The 21,047-nt window shown below is 29.6% G+C and overlaps 2 protein-coding genes across 2 annotated transcripts; one reads left to right on the top strand and one right to left on the bottom strand.

The window, feature by feature from the left end:
• Nucleotides 1-17,688: 17,688 nt before the first annotated feature.
• HELRODRAFT_129744 (hypothetical protein) lies at nucleotides 17,689-17,955 on the bottom strand (the record flags this gene model as incomplete). The annotated part of the gene is made up of 1 exon (XM_009021018.1): nucleotides 17,689-17,955. A coding segment is annotated over one exon (267 nt), but the record flags the coding sequence as incomplete, so codon positions are not given.
• Nucleotides 17,956-18,682: 727 nt separating this feature from the next.
• On the top strand, nucleotides 18,683-20,417 carry HELRODRAFT_161037 (hypothetical protein; the record flags this gene model as incomplete). Its single annotated transcript, XM_009021019.1, has 4 exons — nucleotides 18,683-18,737; nucleotides 18,928-19,152; nucleotides 19,975-20,049; nucleotides 20,365-20,417. 4 exons carry the CDS (start codon nucleotides 18,683-18,685, stop codon nucleotides 20,415-20,417), a joined length of 408 nt encoding a protein of 135 aa, XP_009019267.1.
• Between the last annotated feature and the right edge of the window lie 630 nt (nucleotides 20,418-21,047).

The following is a 21,047-nucleotide window of genomic DNA, read 5'->3' on the forward strand; positions in this document are numbered from 1 at the left end:
TACATATCATCCCTGTATTTAAACCTTCGTGTCACAAAGACTGTACTATCCACACCAAAAGACGTACATGCACATTAAGCATGTACGCGAAGTACCGCATTATACGAGCATGGCATATGATAGTCTTTGAGTGGCGGACCGACAGTATTCGAACCAGGCCATCGTGTAACTGCTCGAGACATGGCACTTCTACCCACTGAACTAACTCGCCGACAGTGAATGAATGAACGAACAAACGAACGATTGAATGAATGAATGAATGAATGAATGAATGAATGAATGAATGAATGAATGAATGAATAAATGAATAAATGAATGAATGAATGAATGAATGAATGAATGAATGAATGAATGAATGAATGAATGAATGAATGAATGAATGAATGAATGAATGAATGAATGAATGAATGAATGAACGAACGAACGAACGAACGAACGAACGAACGAACGAACAATGAATGAATAAATATTGCATTGTTGCTGGTTGGATTTTTGGTGGTTGGTTGGGTTGTTGGATGGATGGATGAATAAATGGACGGATGAATGGCTGGATGGATAATTAAAGATTTGGATGAGTGGATGCATCAGTGAAATGATATGTTTATTATCCAGGTTGTTTTTTTTTTCAAAAATCTTCGTTTTACTTTATAATTAGCAAGAAATAAAAAAAAAAATAACCACCTTTTTAAAAGGTGAAACATATTAAGAAAACCACAGAAGAGACAAAATTAACATTAAGGCTTTTGTTTTTAAATAAAAACAATATAAAATAATGCTTAAAACAACAACAACAAAAACAACTACAACAACAACAATAACTACAACAACAACTACAACATCATCAACAACATCATCTACAACAACAACTACAACAACGACAACATCAGCATCAACAACGACAAAAACAATAATAATAACTACTGATTAAAATAATAACAATAATATTATTATTATTATTAACGTTATCACCGTTTTTTTTAATCCTTCATCAATCAAACGTTGAATAAACAAAATTATTTAAATAATTAAAAAGAGTAAATGAGTGCTTCCAGGAGAAATTAATAAATTTCTTACAAATGAAACTTATTGTCCAAAGGAAATATTTTCACGTTTTTCATGATTTGTCAGAGTTTTTGTTCGTTGAGCGTTCGTGGAAATTAAATGTTCGTTGCTTTAAAGTTTAATATCTTTGTTGCGATTTTTTTGTACTGTCTCGTTGTTGGTTTGTTGTTGTTGTTGTTTTTGGAGTTGTTGCTGTTGTTGTTGGTTGTTGTTGTTGAAGCTGGTTGTCGATAATAAAAATGAAACTTTGAAAATTAAAACAAACTTGTCGCAATTGTTAATAGAAGTAATTGAATACAAATTTTAAAACTTTTTGTAACTCTACATAAATGTCATTGAAATTTCAATATACTCTATTTACATTGTATGGACATAAATATATTAATTAGCTATATATGTATGCATGCATGTTGTATGAGTTTACTCAGCAAGAACTTTTATAACTTTTTACAAAAGATTCAGTTGAAGAAAAAAAAGAGCAACAATTAAATTTTTACTCCAAACATCATGACCCTTTCAACTGAACAGCGCCAGATTGATCGACATCTTTCCGAATGCGGAAAAATCTTCAAATGATATATTGGCGCCACTTTTCAGCAGAACATTTGAGGATTAAAATGAAATTTAAAATGATTTAGAGAGAGATGTTCATCTTTCGAATATCTCTTGCAAAATTTTAACGTCGCGTTCCAAGAAAATAAGTTCCCATTTTGAACGTGGGAGGAGTCAAAAAAGTGGGAGGAGTCAAAAAAAATTAAATGGCAATTTTTTTAAGATATCATCGTCATCCTTTTGTTTTTTGGAATGAATATTGTTGTTATTATCGTTCGTTGCTATTATTGTTCTTTATTTTATCATTATCTATACAATCAATGCTACATAATTAATAATATTGCTATGTATAAATTAAATCATCATGTTTACCTTACATCTCACATCAATTACATTAAGTGTAAAATACATCCTACATTAATTACATTATGTCTCAATTACATCTTACAAAAAACTCTCGATGAATAGACTTCTAACAATTGAATGAATGGACTTCAAACAATTGTCCTGATGCCTCGCAGCGCCTACACAACGAATCTCCTCCCAACTTCAAATAATAATGCCCTGAACGTCTTTTATAACAACGTTTTAATGCAATAAAATCAGATATTGCAAAGAACCCAGCAACCAAGTAGAGTAAAACTCGTGAAAACTCAAAAAAAGACACAAATTAAATTAAAAAAGCAAGACCGCATCGCAATCAAACGTTAAATATTAGGTGAATTTATATTTTTGAATTTACATATGAAATGAACAGGCACAAAAAACACATCTTATGGAAAATATAACATACAAATTGATACCAAACACACAGATACAAAATATTACAAACATATACAAATTCCATACTTTTTAGACTTTTATTCTTCTGTAGTAAATTAAGTCAAAAATTTGTCGCCGGCCTTCAACTGGAAATGATAAAATGACGTAGAAGATTCAAACTGAAATGAGAATTGAACGCTCAGCATCATTTATATAGGCTGCTCATCAGATGGTGATGATGATGATGACGTAGACTACGATGATGATGATGATGATGATGATAATAATAATAATAATAATAATGATTATGATGAAAGAAAAAACTATATAATATATATATATAATATATATATATAATATATATATATAATATATATATAAGTCAACGAGGTCTTCTAAGAACATGATTGAACCCCATCATTTTCAACAAGAGTGTTCTGTAAATCATTTAAGTAAATAAAGTATTAAAAATGGATATATTGTTGTTGCAGGAAACTTCAACATTAATTTAACTGATGATTAGAATAGAGACAATGGTGTTCTATTGAAAATAATGAAGTCCTACTGTTTAACAAAAATTAGTCATTCTCCCTATTGGAGTTAACAGTGCCGGATTAACCATAAGGCAAACAGGGTACGTTCTATAGGGCCAAAAAGTAGTGCCTTAGGGCCACAAAAAGTATTTTGCATTGATATTAGTTGTAATTATTATCACAAGTTTGTGTACTATAGAATACGAGGGAAAAGTTTAATGCTGCTAGAAAGTTATTTACGAGACAATCTGCCAATGTCAGGTGGTATGAAAATGATTCAAAGATGCAAAGTTGTTCCACAAGGAAGCATCCTTGGTCTTTTATTGTTTGCATCCAAGAAAAATGGATTCAAGGAAAACCCTAATTTATCTGATTCCTTTAAATTTATGATGTATGCTGATGATACAAATTTCTTTGAAAGGGATAAAAAATAAACTAATTGATGAAATTCATGAACATGTAAATCAATTATTATTATTTATTATTATTATTCACTTTTAATTTCATTCGTTTATTCGTTAATTCATTTGTTTATTCATTCATTTAATTTTCCATCATTTCATTCAGTCACTCATTTTTTATTTGTCGTAATACCATGTTCGTTATCAGTAATTAGTTGTCAATTGGTTCAAAGAATATAATATGTTCTGTCGATTTTATAATGTAATACATGTTTGTTTATTGATAATTGATTTCTCTTTTAGAATAAATTGTTGATTTCAATTGAATGATGAGATTTGGAATATGTGTGATCACTTTGTGTGCTCATACTTATTTTAGAGAATTGAGACTAACTTAATTTGGCTATTTAATTGCTCCTGAATATAATTGTATGTATATGTGTTTATGTGCATGAGTATTTATATGTATATTGTTTACTTATTGTTTTAAATATTTTCCCTATTGTAAGATCAATGCGATTTTTAAGAACTGTTGTAACTGAGTTCACGGCAAAAATACTTTAATACTCAAAAAAACCAAACGTAATTCTTTACAGTCAGAAATTGAAATAACGAAACTATTGTTATTAACGAAATAAATAAATAACAAATAATATTGTTTGAATTTCGAACTTAATTTAACAATAATAACGACGTTAACAGTACTTTCCACCGACATTCGCTTCTTGACCAAAACTCCGCCAACAATCCCCTTTTTTCCAGCTCACCTGCCTCCATGGATATAAATATCCATGCCTGCCTCTTATATAGCCACGCGCGTTTCTCTGAAGCGCATTCCGTCCGGCTAATAATCATATAGCATCTAACCTCGAACCGTGACAACTGTGTAAGAGGGGGGTTACTTGTTAACTTCATGTAACATCACCCTGTCTCAGATTTTCGTTTTGTTATAAATTTTGGAGATAAATAAAATGTATCAAATCGTATCGTATATAAGTGAGTATATGTGTGTTTGTGTGTGTTTGTTTGTTAAGAGTACAAAGCGAAACATAGAAACAAAATGAAATAAGAGCATTTCCTGTCTTCTGTTTGAACAGGCCATCATGCGCACTCAGTCTAAAAGGCATTTTTTGTTCTCCTAATTCTCCTAGGAACAATGGCACAAGTGTTTGTAATTTTTTCTACTTTTGAAATAGACCATTTTTCATTATACAGAACATTTCTTTTGCTCAACTTCAATTTAATTACATTATTTTGTATTTATTAGTTCGGTGTTATTTAACAGGAAATTATTCCTTTTTTTATTTGTTATTCATAACAAACTTTAAAAATTATTTAAGAAATGCCTTGCCAAAACTAAGAAGTTTGTTCTTTTGAGATTGGTACCAAACGCAAGAAATTAATGCAATAAAAAAAAAGAATAAATTGAGAAAACTGAAAAAAATACAAAACTTTTTAATTACAAAAGTGAAAAACTTTAAATTTATAAAAAATCTCAATCGGTATTAAAAAGACAACAAATAAACAATATAAACAAAAATAGAAAGTTTTTGTTAATATAAAATAAACAGAATGGTAAAAGATGAATCGATGTATTACAAAAGAAAAATGAGACTTGTAGTGTCTAGGAAAGAGTTTCTCTTGATATGAAGAATGTGCTGAATGTGTAGTCCTGAAGCAGGTGTCAAAGGTTTTATAAAGACTCAAAAGTCAAAACTAGAAAATGAACAAAGTTATCATTTCTGAAAGTTGAGGTGATTGTTGAGAGGATGGAGATAATGGCGGTTGATAATGCTTCAATAAAACTTATTCAAATTTTGAAGTAAAATATAAACAAATCCCATTGTGAAAAAAATTATTCATTTTTTTTCTTTATTCTAAATTCAAATTTAAAATTAGGTGCCTAACAGAGCTAGGTGTTTTTGCTATTCAATCATGTTACGCAATCTATATGTAGAACAGAGTAAAAAAAAGAATCGTTACAACGATCCGGTAATAAACTTAACGTATTTTCCACTCTCCCTATATATAAGTGTGTGTGTATGTGTGTGTGTGTGTGTGTGTGTGTGTGTGTGTGTGTGTGTGTGTGTGTGTGTGTGTGCAGCGCGACTCGATTTCGCTTTCTCTGCTGAAAACCTGACTGTAAACCTGACTAATCATTCGCTAATGTACTAGATATTCTCACAATCCAAAGATTACAAATATAGCTAAGAGAACAAAAAATAACAAATAATCAAGAAAATAATAATGTAGCGCAATTTGTTTATTCCGGCGGTTATAACAGTGTGTATTTATAAACACACGTACACAGATATAAGCACGCTCAAGTACATGTATGTGCGTGTGTGTTGTCAATGTGACGCTTATGAGTGTTTGTGAAATTTTTAGATGATTTTTTTTATGACAGCTCATTAATTTTGAGAATTTTGAGAACGAAGCCCAGAACCACACATGCTCAATAACACAACACACATATGTTCCGTAACACAACACACACACACGCACGTTTCATAACACAACACAGCAGTTAAACTCAAATGCTTGAAACGTTCACAATGGAATACTTTTCATTTATTTGATATGGATGTCAGTCAGTTTTCATTAAACAAATTACAAATGTTCCAATGACTGTGATAAATATCTTTTGTCCTACATGCGCCAGAATAAGTTGACAAGCTCGTTTGTTTTGTTTATGTTGTATTTGTTGTGTTTGCGTCTTATGGGTAACATTTATTATGCGGTTTGTGTTAATATTTTAAGAGTGCTTATATATTCTTGATGTTAGCTTCATGTTGTAGGCACTACTCATTCATTTCGTACTCTTTACTTGTTGCTACCGAATTTATCAATATACGCCAATCAAAACGGTTGTCAATAAATTCATCCAATAATAATTCCACGGACTTCAACGATCTATCGCTAGACTGCATTACCCCATACATCATTTATTTCCACATTGTAGGTAGATGGATTAAATTCTCTCAAACTACCCTGGCGAGCGAGCCAAATTATTTTTAATCATTCTAGAGAGTGATATATAATTTTAAATGACAAACTCGCTGTAGTTTAATACTGCACAATTTCCTGATCAACAATGATCAACAATGCTTCTTTACATATACAGCTTCGAATGTTCCTGAAAGAAACAGACAGAGATTAGCAAAACACGGAGATCTTATTTGTCCTCAGTTCAAAACGCCTCCTTTTGTTGCTTGAAGGTTTCCTGTTGCAGCAGCCAAGACATGGAACTCATTGCCTCTTGCCTTCGTGAGGTATTCAGAAGCCGATTGAAGCATCATTTTTTCAACAAAAGCGCCTCTGAAGATAACTCAATAGAGGCGCTCTAAAAAATTACAATGCAATACAATAAAATACAAAACAATACAATACAGTACAGTACAATACAATATATATTTAATTAATACATACGCTCCTTTATGTACCCCTCAATCTGTTTGTCAAGAAATTATGAAAATATATCGAATTGTTAAGGGCGTAAAAATATTATTAATGGAAAATGGATTAAAAAGTTTTTTTTTTAAATCGTTAACCTCTTTTGTCCTCTAAATTTCAACTCTTGTAAGGTAGGAAACAACTTATTTTCTCATTCTAACAGGCATGATTGTGTAAATTCTCTCTGGTATTTTGCTTTACCAAAAAAAGATTTGTACAAACTGGCGCTATAAAACTTCGGTAAAATTTATAGAATATTATAAAAATTATGGTCTATTATCAACATATATATATATATATATATACATATATATATATATATGTATATATATATAACGAACTATATATATATATATATATATATACAATATTATATAAATTCTACCTAATGTTTGGCGTTAATATGTTTGTAGTTCGTTTTTTCGATTACTCCAAAAAATTTTAAATCAAGAAAAAGTAACATATTAACGCCAAATGCGTACAAACATATTAACGCCAAATTATTTAATTATCTTTTACAAAAAAGTAAAGTTTTTGCGGTTTCATCTCATTAGATTTTTTAGATAAACAAATTGACGGTATAAGAAAATTAGCATAAAATTATCCTTGTACAAAATTAGTTATATTGCTTTGAGAGTTATTAATTCAAGAACTATAATTACAATTTGTCTTTATTAATATTCATATTTTTAATTAAGATAACGTAAACAATTAGCAAATTGTGAAAAATAATTTCCCCAACAAAGTTACTTATAATCAAATTCAATTAAACAATCATCATATTCAGTCAACAAATTGTTTTCAGGACTGGCGAAACATTTTAATAATTTTATAGTTTTTAATATAAAATCGATCGCGTCTTTTTTGCATCTTTTTAGCTTATGAATGTTTTTTGAGATTGCATTTGACAGATTGCAAACTCAAAATCATTTGACAGATTTCATTATAACTAAGCACTGCGTAACCGTACGAAACATGGTCTTTAACTGATCGATGTAACTCTATATAAGGAAACGAATTATATGTGAAAGTATGTTTTCAGATAGTTAAATACTTGCTGTTAATAAATTTTAAAAAATAATGAAGCAAATGAGACTCAAACAGTCTACAAGTTGAACTATTGAGAATTTTTCAAAAACATTCGCCATTCAAAAATTCATTGTTCTAGATGTTTCTGAAATATTGTTATTTGCTGATAGTTAGAACTTAAAAAATTTTGCATGTTATAATTTAAAATTTAGCTGAGAGTTTCGAAAAATGTGAAAATTTTTAAATTAACACCAACAACAGTAAACTATGTTCTGCTTATAACGACAATATCATGCACCAGAGACCAAACTTACCTTACACAGGAGAAACCGTGATCAAGAAGGCGGTCCTCCCAGAATGAGACCCCGCCATTGCACTTTGGTTGGATTGACTTCTGCGATTACTCCCAATGTGGGTTACTCGGGTGTGTACTTTTTGATAGTGGGGAAAATGCGTTCGCGCTCTTTCCCTTGATAACAATTAAATAATAATGCTTGTTTCTACTTTTTTTTTGCTATGGAAGTTTTCTGTTTTAAGTTTATAACTTATTGTTTTTATGAGATCTAACAGCAACTGATTGTGACTCTCAATGTTGCGGATTGATAGATAAGTTTCAAATAAAATATTAATTTAATAATTTTGTGTGAATTAGCCGAAAAAGTAATGAATTTTTCGTGTGGCTGGCAGAATTTTGTAAATTTTAATAGTTAATTTTATATATGTATTTTTTAGAAACTAGCGACAAAATTTTAGTGATAACAAAATAAATTACTCCTACTCATAACAGCATACTCCACATTCAAGTACCTATTTGAAGTCACAACTTTTAAACAATTCCTTTTGTACAAATAATTGATTTCATATTTGGCAAATGTTATTTTTATCATTTTCGAATCGTTTTTTAATTGATTTTCACCAAAACTTTGAAAGACCAATGGGAATAATAAACCCCATTTCTTTGTTTGAAACAATGTAATTTTAATATATAATTATGAATAACAAGAAAATATATTCAAGTTTTTTTAATGTATAAGTGCGTTTAGATATATATATATATATATATATATATACATATATATATATATATATATATTTATATATTATCAAATTTTCTATTTATCTATATATTTTTTAAAATTATCCATGTAATAATAATTACATTTAACTTAAATTGTTAACAATAGTGATGCCTAATTATAATTATTGTGCGATTTAGTGATAAAACCATTATTACGTTATTAGCGACATTACTCTCTGCAGTCATTTTGCTTTAAACATTATTTATACACGAATGTTTTTGAACGATCATATAAATTTATGTTTATTATTTACATAAAATATTCTATAAATTCTGCCAAATGTTTGGCGTTAATATGTTTGTGGTTCGTTTTTTTTTTTATTTTTCTCTCTAAAGTTTTTTGGAGAACGTTAAGTTTATTAAAATCCAAAATAAACTTATTTTCAGATTTCATGCTGCAAAAAAGGCCATATTTCGATTCCGAATGAATCATCATTAGTGCGATTTAGTTTATATAAAGAAATATTCACTTTGCCAAAGTAAACTTAGATGGAAATTAGGTGTCAGATTTCTTTATTGGCTGGTCCATCTTTGTTGGTTTCCTTTTCTTCATGGATAGCATCATATTCTTCTTTGTCACTATTTACAATGCTAGTTTTTATTACTTCTTTGTTTTCATTGTTGATTAAGCGCCGGGTTGGGAGTGAGGTTGTCATTTTATATTGTATATTTATTTTTGGTTTATTGATGTCAATTAGGACTGTTTCTGCAATTTTAAGATGCGTGTAGTTGCTGTTCTAGTGTATTACTTTGATGTTGCAGTCGAGGATTTCACGGCTAATAGTGATTAAGTGTGTTGAGTCCAAATGAGATTTGATAGCAACACTCTGTTTATGCATTGTAAGCCTTCAAGTCAGTGAGGTAGTAGTAATCCCGATATATGAGTCATGTTGACGTGCACAGCCGTCAGAGGGACAATTAAATTTATATCTTACGTGATTACGCTTTAACACAGAGTTATCTCTAGGGCTACAGTTGTTTTTAAGTATTAGGTGAGACGTCTTTTTATTGTTGTAATAAAATCGGAGTTTAACTTTACTATTTGGGTTGGTTGGTAAGACATTGATGATATTGATGATATGTTTAAGAATAGCTTCATCTACTTTGTATGCTGTTGACATATGATTTCTGTAATACAAGATGATGTCGTTATCTTGATTGTTGGTTTTAGGAAGATTATTGTTGTGTAGTAATTTGCCTTTAACAATCTTTTCAATAGAATAAGTCTTATATCCATTGTTTACAAGCAAGTTGGTGACTGTTCAGCGTCACGATTTTCATTATCGGAAATGTGTTAATGCCAGGTTTACAAGAAATTTTATTGTGCTGTCTTTGAAATATGTTCTTATTTGCAGTATGAATTTGAAAAATAAGTTTATTTTGAGTTTTAATGAACTAATCGTTCACCAAAAATCTTTATTGAGATAAATCGAAAAAACGAACTACAAACATATTAACGCCGAACATTCGGTAGAATTTATAGAATATTGTAAATGGTTTATTACCAATATTTACTTAAAAATAAACGTTCAATACTCTTAAATTTCTAGCAACCAAAAAATTTATATGAATGTTTGAACGTGACTTATCTATTTCTTTTTTATATCTATGGTATTCAATTTACTGCTGTCAACTTAAAATTCGGCGACAACACGACGATATGCAAATTACTCCACCTACAATGTGCGCGCAGGCTAAAACAATATAGCTGTTTTTGAACAAATGTTTCCTTTGTAGAAAATTTTCATGATTACAATAGCTGTAATTTTTTACATATTTAAACGGATGAATCAAAAAAATGAACATAAATCGTAAAAAAATTACTTAATTATCTTTTACAGAAAAGTAAAGTTTTTGCGGTTTTATCCCATTAGATTTTTTAGATAAACAAAATGATGGTATAGGAAAATTAGCATAAAATTATCCTTTAAAAAACTTGTTGATAATAAATATGAACTGTATGAGTTTTACTTCACATTTATTTACGACACAAACGCATTTAATGTTTTTATTGGATGGACAGTTGTACAAAATTAATTATATTATTGCTTTGAGAATTATTAATTCAAGAACTATAAGTACAATTTGTCTTTATTAATCTTCATTTTCTTTTAATTGAGAGAACGTAAACAATTAGCAAATTGTGAAAAATAATTCTCCGAACAAATTTACTTATAATCAAATTCGATTAAACAATCATCAAATTCTTATTCAGTCAACAAAAAAAAAAAAATATTAAGACACACGAACACAAACAACACTAGATTTAATTCACAAACGTTTTTTAAACTTGTTAATTAGGGAAGAAGCGCGAACGCAGCCTCCCCACTATCAGAAATTATGCACCCGAGTTACCCACATTTGGGGTAATCGCAGAAGTCAATTCAAACTCAGTGCAATGATTGAACCTCGTTCTGAGAGAACCGCCTTGATGATCACGGTATCTCCTGTGCCAGGTAAGTTTGGCTTCTTTCGTTATTAAGGCCGTTAAGAAGGAAATTATATTTTTGTTAATGGTGTTTTAGTTTAATATTTTATAAGTTCTTTAGAAAGCTTCAGAAACATTATAATTTAGTTGTTTGACGATTGTGTCTTTATGAAGTAAAACAATTTACAAAAGCTTGTTAATTATTTGAAATTTGATTTCAGGACTTTAATAATTTTATAGTTTTTAATGTAAAATCGATCGCATCTTCTTTCCATCTTTTTAGCTTATGAATGTTTTTTGAGTTTGCATTTGACAGATTGCAAACTCAAAATCATTTGACAGATTGCATTATAACTGAGCACCGCGTAACCGCACGAAACATGGTCTTTTAACTGATCGATGTAACTCTATAAAAACGAAACGAATTATATATTGAAGTATGTTTTCAGATAGTTGAATATTTGCTGTGAATAAATTTTAAAAAATAATGAAGCAAATGAGACTCAAACAGTACACAAGTTAATATATTGAGAATTTTTCAAAAACATTCGCCAGTCAAAATTTATTGTTCTAGATGTATCTCAAATATTTTTATTTGCTGATAGCCAAAACTTGAAAAAGTTTTGCATGTTATAATTTAAAATTTAGCCTAGTGTTTCAAAAAATGTGAAAATTTTTAAATTAACACCAACAACAGTAAACTATGTTCTGCTTATAACGGCAATACCATGCACTGGGGGCCAAACTTACCTTACACAGGAGAAACCGTGATCAAGAAGGCGGTCCTCCCAGAATGAGACCCCACCATTGCACTTCGGTTGGATTGACTTCTGCGATTACTCCAAATGTGGGTTACTCGGGTGTGTAATTTTTGATAGTGGGAAAAATGCGTTCGCGCTCCTTCCCTAGTTAACTCATAAATAAAAATGCTTGTTGTCACTTTTTATGTTATAAAAGTCTTCTGTTTCATAGTTATAACTAATTAAAATTATGAGTTCTAAGTGCAACTGAATGTGACTATCAATGTTGCCGATTGATTGATAAGTTTTATGTAAAATATTAATTCAATAATTTTGTGTGAATTAGCTGAAAAAGTACTGAATTTTGTTGTCGTTGGCTGAATTTTGTAAATTGGGGGCCAAAATTACTTTACACGGGAGAAACCGTGATCAAGAAGGCGGTCCTGAGACCACACTATTGCACTTCGGTTGGATTGACTTCTGCGATTACTCCCAATGTGGGTAACTCGGGTGTGTAATTTTTGATAGTGTGGAAAATACGTTCGCGCTCATTCCCTAGTAAACAAATAAATAAAAATGCTTGTTATTACTTCTTCTGTTATAAAAGTCTTCAGATTTATAGTTATAACTTATTATATATATGAAATCTAACAGCAACTGAATATGACTCTTAATGTTGCGGATTGATAGGTAAATTTCAAGTAAAATATTAATTTAATAATTTTGTGTGAATTTGTCAAAAAAGCAATGAATTTTTGTTGTGGCAAAATACAACATTTTAAACTTGTAAATTTTATTAGTTAAAAATTTGATTTTTTATTATATTTTTTAGAAACTATCGACAAAATATTATATTAGATTTTAGTGATAACAAAATAAGTTACTCCTGAAATGCTCGACTAAACAATATCCGAGACTCCGAAACACGTCTTTCAAAACCGATCTGACACAAAGTTAGAATAATTTTTCACCAGTTGTAATACTTAAAAAAAAATTTAAATCAAGAAAATGTAACAATAGATTCGACAAACTCGAAAAAATTGCTGATTATATTTTCATGTAATATATTTAACTAGTGCAAGGAAAGCGCGTACGCAGTCCCTACTATCAAAAAGTATGCACCCGACTTACCCACTTCTGGAGTAATCGCAAACTTCAACTCAACCTCAGTGCAATGGATGAGCCTCGGTTTGGGAGGTCCGCCTTCTTGATCACGTAAACTCCTGTGCCAAGTAAGTATGATACAAAAATTTTAGTGGTGTTATAAAAGCAAATGTTTTGAGTTTGAATGGGGTGTTTTTGTCAGTTAAAACTGTATCGTCATTGAAAGTTGTTGGCAATGTTTATTTAAAAATTATTTCATTGTATAAAATTTGAGTTAAATTTTTAGAATTGTTCTATTTTTTAATAAACAAACCATTAGATCTACTGAAAAATAAAAGCCTGGCGACCAAAAAAGAATTCATGAGATGGTAAATATTATTTAGTGGTATATCTCACTTTTTCCAGTTTGCAATTGGGGTTTATCTAATGATTATTAAATTAAACAAGTAATATATTGAAACATAAAAAAAAATATGAAATGTAACTTAAATGGCTAAAATTTGTTCAAGTGTGATATAAATTTAAACTAAAACAAAAAAGAAATAGTTTAAATTAAACTTCATCTTATTTTCAATGGCGGCATCATAACAGCATACTTCACTTTCAAGTACCTATTTGAAGCCACAACTTTAAAATTCATTTTGAGTAAATAATTGATCTTATATTTTGACAAATGTTTGACAATGATGGAAATTATTTTCATCATTTTCGAATCGTTTTTTAATTGATTTTCATCAAAACTTAGAACAACCAATGGGGAATAATAAACTCCATCTCGATGTTTGAAGCAATGTAATTTTAGTACATATTTATGAAATTATAAAAGACTAACAAAAAAATATATTCAAGTTTTCAGAGTTGTTCTGGCTTGGTGCATGATTTACAAGAATCGGAAAAAATGTCACGGGTTAAAGTTTATGCTATTTTGACGTTAATTAACAGATGAGTCTTTTTAGTATATTTGTATTTGTCAATATAAACAAATTTGAATGTTTCTGGATGAGATTTTCAATGCACAAATGAAGCACTTCTAACAGACCCTAATGCTAATTAGTGCCATAAAATAAGGCTGGTGTTTCTAATGTTAATTACTTGATAATGGATTTTCTTTTGCTATGGTTAACGGGTTCATCCTTTTCCTGTTATTAATTGTAAAATATTCTATATCAATTGCAAAGTTTACCAAAATTTTTACTTTCAAAATTTGAATAAGGTTTGACAATCCTTGACAATCAAACCTGATCTACAAAAAATAATCGTAGCCGTACTCTTAAAAATAACATCGTATTGCGGACAAATACATTAAATTTAATTTCATTTTTGTCAAGAATATTAAATTTATTTGCATACAATGTTGGGCTTATAATAAATTACGAAAATAACGTACAAACTAAATGCATGAAAAATTTATGTAAATGTTTGTATTATAATATATTACGAGAAGTAATTTGAATTCTATGTTTGAAAATATATCAACTAAATGTTCATTTCATTTAGCACGACGTTTAATGTGTAAGTGCGTTTAGATGTATTTTTAAATTTTAATGTGAGGTAATTAACTTGAAAATCAACCAAGCTGGATATAACATATTAACAGACACAAAATACCTGCTTTTTTAACCAATTTCTAATCTGACCAAACATCATTCAGCAAAATAGTCATTCCAAAATTCTTCAAACAGTCAAGAAATTCAAACTAGCAATCGTAATCCAAACATTAAACCAACAACCATAAAACTTTTATATTTGTGTAACAGATTAGAGGAAAAGCGCGAACGCAGTTCCTCACACTCAGAAAATATGCACCCGAGTTACCCCATTTGGAGTAATCGCAGAAGTCAATCCGACCTCAGTGCAATGGTCGGACCTCGTCCCGGAAGCACCGCCTTATTGATCACGGTATCAACTGTGCCAGGTTAGTATGACCCTAATTATTTTTCAGCCAATTAGATAGCTCTGTGCTAAGTTACTTTATGGTGTTTTTTAATTTGTTTATTTTTCTCGACTTATTTAGTCCAATTTGAAATATTGAAGAAATAGCTTATACATTAAAAAAAATTATATCTATTTTTTTTTTATATTTATTTTTTAGATTTTATTTCGCTTACACTCTAGCGATCAAAATAAAGGTTTATGCTTTGTTAGTATGGTTACGGACTTGTGTTAATGTATCAGTGAAATAATCCGATCAAACTACATCCAATTTTTTACATTTAGAAAATTATATATATGTAATGGACTGATGCGTTTGTTTCACGGTATTTTTACACTGAAAACAATCGTCTTCTGCACTAACTATAATGGATGACGTAGTATCAAAGTCACTATTTCCCTATATAAACAACAAGAAGCACTGATGTTGATTCATTCGGAATCGAAATATGGCCTTAATTTGCAGCATGATTTCCAAAAATAAGTTTATTTTAGATTTTAATAAACTAAACGTTCACCAAAAAACTTTAGTGAGAAAAATCGAAAAAACGAACTACAAACACATTAACGCCAAACATTCGGTAGAATTTATAGAATATTGTGTGTATATATATATATATATATAAATAAATAAATAAATATATATATGTAATATATATATATATGATAATATATATATATGATAATATATATATATATTATCAAATTTTCTATATATATATATATATATATATTATCAAATTTATCAGAGAGTGTCTGCGCATTGGCGTCTTAATGGCTGTACAATGGTCTAATAACCTAGTCTGTACTTTCGTGAAAAATTATTTACCTTCCATCATGATAAATTACGGTCACGTGTGTCTTTCACTTATTTGTATAATATTTCTCTGTATGTGTCTTCGTCTGTGTATGAGTCTGTGTGTATGTTTTTCACTGCGCGCATTGCTAACCTCCTATGCTCAGAATGCATGCACATTGGTCTAGCTTTCGTCAGCGTTACCTTCTGTGGAACAATAAATGCGTCAGTCGTGGTAATTTACAGTTTATAATCAGATGGTGTATGTCAGCGTGTTTCTATGTGTGTTAGTCTTTGAATGTGTGTGTGTGTGTTGATTGATTTACATAATAATATGAACTGTATGAGTTTTACTTCACATTTATTTACGACACAAACGCATTTAATGTTTTTATTAGATGGACAGTTGTACAAAATTACTTATATTGCTTAGAGAATTATTAATTCAAGAACTATAAGAACAATTTGTCTTTATTAATCTTCATTTTCTTTTAATTGAGAGAACGTAAGCAATTAGCAAATTGTGAAAAATAATTTTCAGAACAAAATTACTTATAATCAAATTCAATGAAACAATCAACATTTTCAGTCAACAAAATAAAACAAAATATCACGACACACGAACACAAACAACACTAGATTTAATTCACAAACGTTTTTTAAACTTGTTAATCAGGGAAGAAGCGCGAACGCAGCCTCCCCACTATCAGAAATTATGCACCCGAGTTACCCACATTTGGGGTAATCGCAGAAGTCAATTCAAACTCAGTGCAATGATTGAACCTCGTTCTGAGAGAACCGCCTTGATGATCACGGTATCTCCTGTGCCAGGTAAGTTTGGCTTCTTTCGTTATTAAGGCCGTTAAGAAGGAAATTATATTTTTTGTTAATGGTGTTTTAGTTTAATATTTTATAAGTTCTTTAGAAAGCTTCAGAAACATTATAATTTAGTTGTTTGACGATTGTGTCTTTATGAAGTAAAACAATTTACAAAAGCTTGTTAATTATTTGAAATTTGATTTCAGGACTGGCGAACCATTTTAATAATTTTATAGTTTTTAATGTAAAATCGATCGCGTCTTCTTTCCATCTTTTTAGCTTATGAATGTTTTTTAAGTTTGCATTTGACAGATTGTAAAATATTAATTCAATAATTTTGTGTGAATTTGTCAAAAAAGTAATGATTTTTGTTGTCGTTGGCTGAATTTTGTAAATTTTGATAGTTAAACATTAAATTTTTTATTATATAATTGGTACAAACTAGCGACAAAATAATATATTAGATTTTAGTGATAACAAAATAAGTTACTCCTAAAATGCTCGACTGAACAATATCCGAGTCTCCAAAACACATCTTTTAAAACTGTTTTTTGGGCATGTTGTCGGAAAAACATTAAATTACACCCCAAATAAAATTTTAACCCGTCGTAAAAAATAAAAAAAAATCACCCAAAAAAATCGCCTTAAAACGGTCTTTAAACGACATTTGTTCTCAGGCGTTTACGGTAGAAAGGGCCTTTTTTTTGCATAGGAGACACCTATTGTAATTTTTTTTTGCCATTTTTCAAAAATTTTCATGTAAAACCCCTAATAAATTTTCAATAAAAACCGTATCGGAACAACGTTAAAAATTTCTTTAAATGCGAAAATTTAATCCTAAAAACTCACATAAATTTTCAAAAAAAATTAATACGTTAACTCGTCCTTCGTCGGAAAACTTTTCAAAAATCTCAAAAGTTTAAAATTTGTTTAAAAGTTTAAAAGTTTAAACATTGGAGCCGAAATTGAAATGCATAGGTTTGCTAATGTTTGAGTGGTGTGATCATCTGTGTATAGGGATAGTAAGAGACAGAAAATATATGCTTGAATTAGGCAAATAGCAAATTTAAATATAATGTATCCAGAGGAGATAAGTATTAATATAGCAGAATTAAATGTAGATGATGATATAGTTAGGGCTAAGTAAGTTCCTAATAGTCTTAATACAATATGTCCAGCCCTCTTGTTTGCGGCTAATCGGAACGATAGTGTGAATTCACGAACTGAAATTATTACTGTTTCAATTATGATTAAGAATGGGTTAAGTTAAGAATGGTTTATTTTTTTTGTAAACATGATATACGCATATACATGTACATATATATATATATATATATATATATATATATATATATATATATATATATATATATATACATACATTGGTTTATGTATGTAATCCATCAAATTTACATTTATCTTTCATTTATGTTTAATTAATAAAAGTATATAAATTTTAGTTAACTGTTCAGTGATCACGGTGGCCTTCACAAGATTATTTTATCTTATGTGGTCTCCGGAATCAGCTGTCTGATGGATTTATTTTCTTTTAAATTTTTCTTTCAGTTGGTTCAAATAAAGTATTTTCGTTCGTTATATATAGATTAATATGTTTGTAGTTCGTTTTTTCGATTAAAATTCAAAATAAACTTATTTTTCAAATTCATGCTGCAAATAAGGCCATATATATAACATGTTTTGCGTGTGTAAAATGGCATGCAACAAAGCACAAACACGTTATATAAAATGATAGGGATGACGTGCTGTACGTTGTAGGCTCGGTTGACTGACAAGCAATCACGTAGTACCTTCCAGATGATGTGAAGGGAAATTTCGTTAAACAACGTGAATAAATTAAAATAAAGTATTGTCGTTGTTTAGTATGAACTGCATTAATACAAATTTCATAAACGCACTAAATTAAAAACTTACTTATTTCTAATACAAAGATATTTGAAACTTAAACCCATAATTAGCTGGCTGATAAAGAAGAATGTCGTTTGACATCATTTGTTTCCTTTTCAAATGTTGCTTCATCATTGGGAAAGGTTTGCATTTATAAATATGTTAACTTTATCCTTTGATGAGATTTATAAATTTGTAAATTATTTCATTGAATTTTAAACTATTTATCGCCAATAATAAGATTTTTTTTTTCTGACATTTACCAAATATTTTCGGCTTATCATATTTATCACCTTTTGATTTTTTGTAAATGGCCATCTCTTCAAACCACAGTTTTTTCCTCGAAAGCTCTCAGCGAGGTTGGTTACATATTTAACGGATGCTACAAGGATTCCGCGCTAAACCCTGATATGAGCGCTTACTCCTCCGTCATCGCCACACCAGAGCCTGACCTCTGCTGTCGCAAGTGTCAGAAGCTGGGGAGGCCCTACTGCGGCCTGCAGAAGAGCACCTACTGTTTTTGCGGGGAGGACTACGGAGACTATGGACTGAGCACTGGTACGTCCAATGGTTCAAGCTCTTCATGATGATGATTTTGGAGAAAGATGGTGATGATAATGATGTTTAGTCACGAAGGAAGTGATGATTATGATTTTAATTATCATCATTTTATCAGAAAAATGATGATAATGATCTTGCATTAATAATATTTTGTTCTGTGATTATAAGAGCCGCTCAGTGCAAGCTCTGTTCTTTCCTGTTCTTTGTCATTAATTTCCTCTCTCATGTTAATTTTTTTGTTTCAAGGGCATTGTTTATTTAAATATAAATTTGGTCTATTTTGAAACATGCTGTTTAATTCTAAACGTTCTCATTCATTTGGAAATTTTTTCGTGTTTGTTTAAGGCGCGTTTCAGTGCAATGTTACATCTGAAACACCGCTGATAAAAATAATTTCATCACTACTATTTGCTCGGCAACGAAATTTTTCCTGTAATTTTTTATGAAAACAAACCGAAAAATAAAAGTAAAATAAAAAATACGAAATAAAATAATTTCTACTGAATAATGGAACAACTGAAAGAAGTTTGAATTTTTTGTAATATGATACGACAAAATAGGAGCAAGTTTTAGAGACGATTTACACCATAAATGGCAAGAACATTAATGATGCAATGATCATAATTAACAATTTTATCTAAAATTTCTGTGAAGCGCAAATTTGGAGTGATGACGATGAAGTTGGTGATAATAATTAAATAACTTGCACGTTATAATAATTTAAATTTTACAACTAATCATTAAAAACTGAAATAAATGAACATTTTAATATAATAAAAAGGGATTAGAACAAATGATTAAGTATAATAATTCCTCCAGAGTGCACCAACAATCCTTCCTGTCAGTCGCTGGTTTGTGGCGGCTCCTCCTCCAACAGCATCTACTACTCGATAGGTTTGTTTGTGTTTGCATCTCTTCACTTGCATACGATCTTTTAATGTTTCAGAAAGTTTCTTCGTTTGTTTGACTGGGTTTTGTTTAAAAATAAAACTTATTAAATGAAAAAAATATCTGTAAAAATTGTTTTGTTTCGTTTTAAAAAATCTTTTTAAATAATAAAAAAGAATCAGTAAGGAAAAGTGAAGCCAAATGGGCAGGCAGACGCAAAATGGCGTGTTATTAATCAGTAAAGTTTTTAATGTTCAACTTATAACATGAAGCTCAACCTGTGTTTCATGTTCTTTAGCGGATAATAATCATTAAAAAAAGGAAACGTGAATCTGCGTAAACTTCTTAAAAATCATTTTGCACTTTCATCATGACTAAATAAATTCACGGGAATATAAAAACAGACTGAAGCCTTTACCGAAAATATATTTTACTCAAGTAAATTTATATTAAAAGTAAAATGATTCGTTAGTAAAAGTATAAGAAAATTGATTTTTCCAGTAAAACTAAAAGTAAAGTACAATAATTTTTTTGCACTTACATACCTGTTCAGTCACATAAGAATAAATGTATGTACAATGCGCAAAAGCGTAGATAAATGCATATATTCAAACATACACAGAAACAGATTATATGCATACATAAATATTTATATATATTCAAAATTGCCAAACATCTGGTTCAAATCCTAAATTCGGCTGCATTTTGACAAGAGCCGGATTCCAGCCAGATTAGGAAAAGTAGCCAAAATTCGACCGGAGCCTTAATTCAAATATGACGGTTTTGATTTACTTTATTAGTCAGTTTTAAAACAACATATTGTATAAAATAACTCACACATTGAGATATATTTGCAATGCTCATTTTCAATGTCTTGAACCGTATTGGCGATTGTTGAATGTTAAGTTGAAAAGTAAAAGTAAAGTCAAATGGAAGCGATAAATAGAAAGAATTTCACCAAAAGTAAGTAAAAGTAAAATGATTCACATGCAAATAAAAGTTAA

This window comes from Helobdella robusta (assembly GCF_000326865.2).
Source record: "Helobdella robusta unplaced genomic scaffold HELROscaffold_3, whole genome shotgun sequence".
NCBI lineage: Eukaryota > Metazoa > Annelida > Clitellata > Rhynchobdellida > Glossiphoniidae > Helobdella > Helobdella robusta.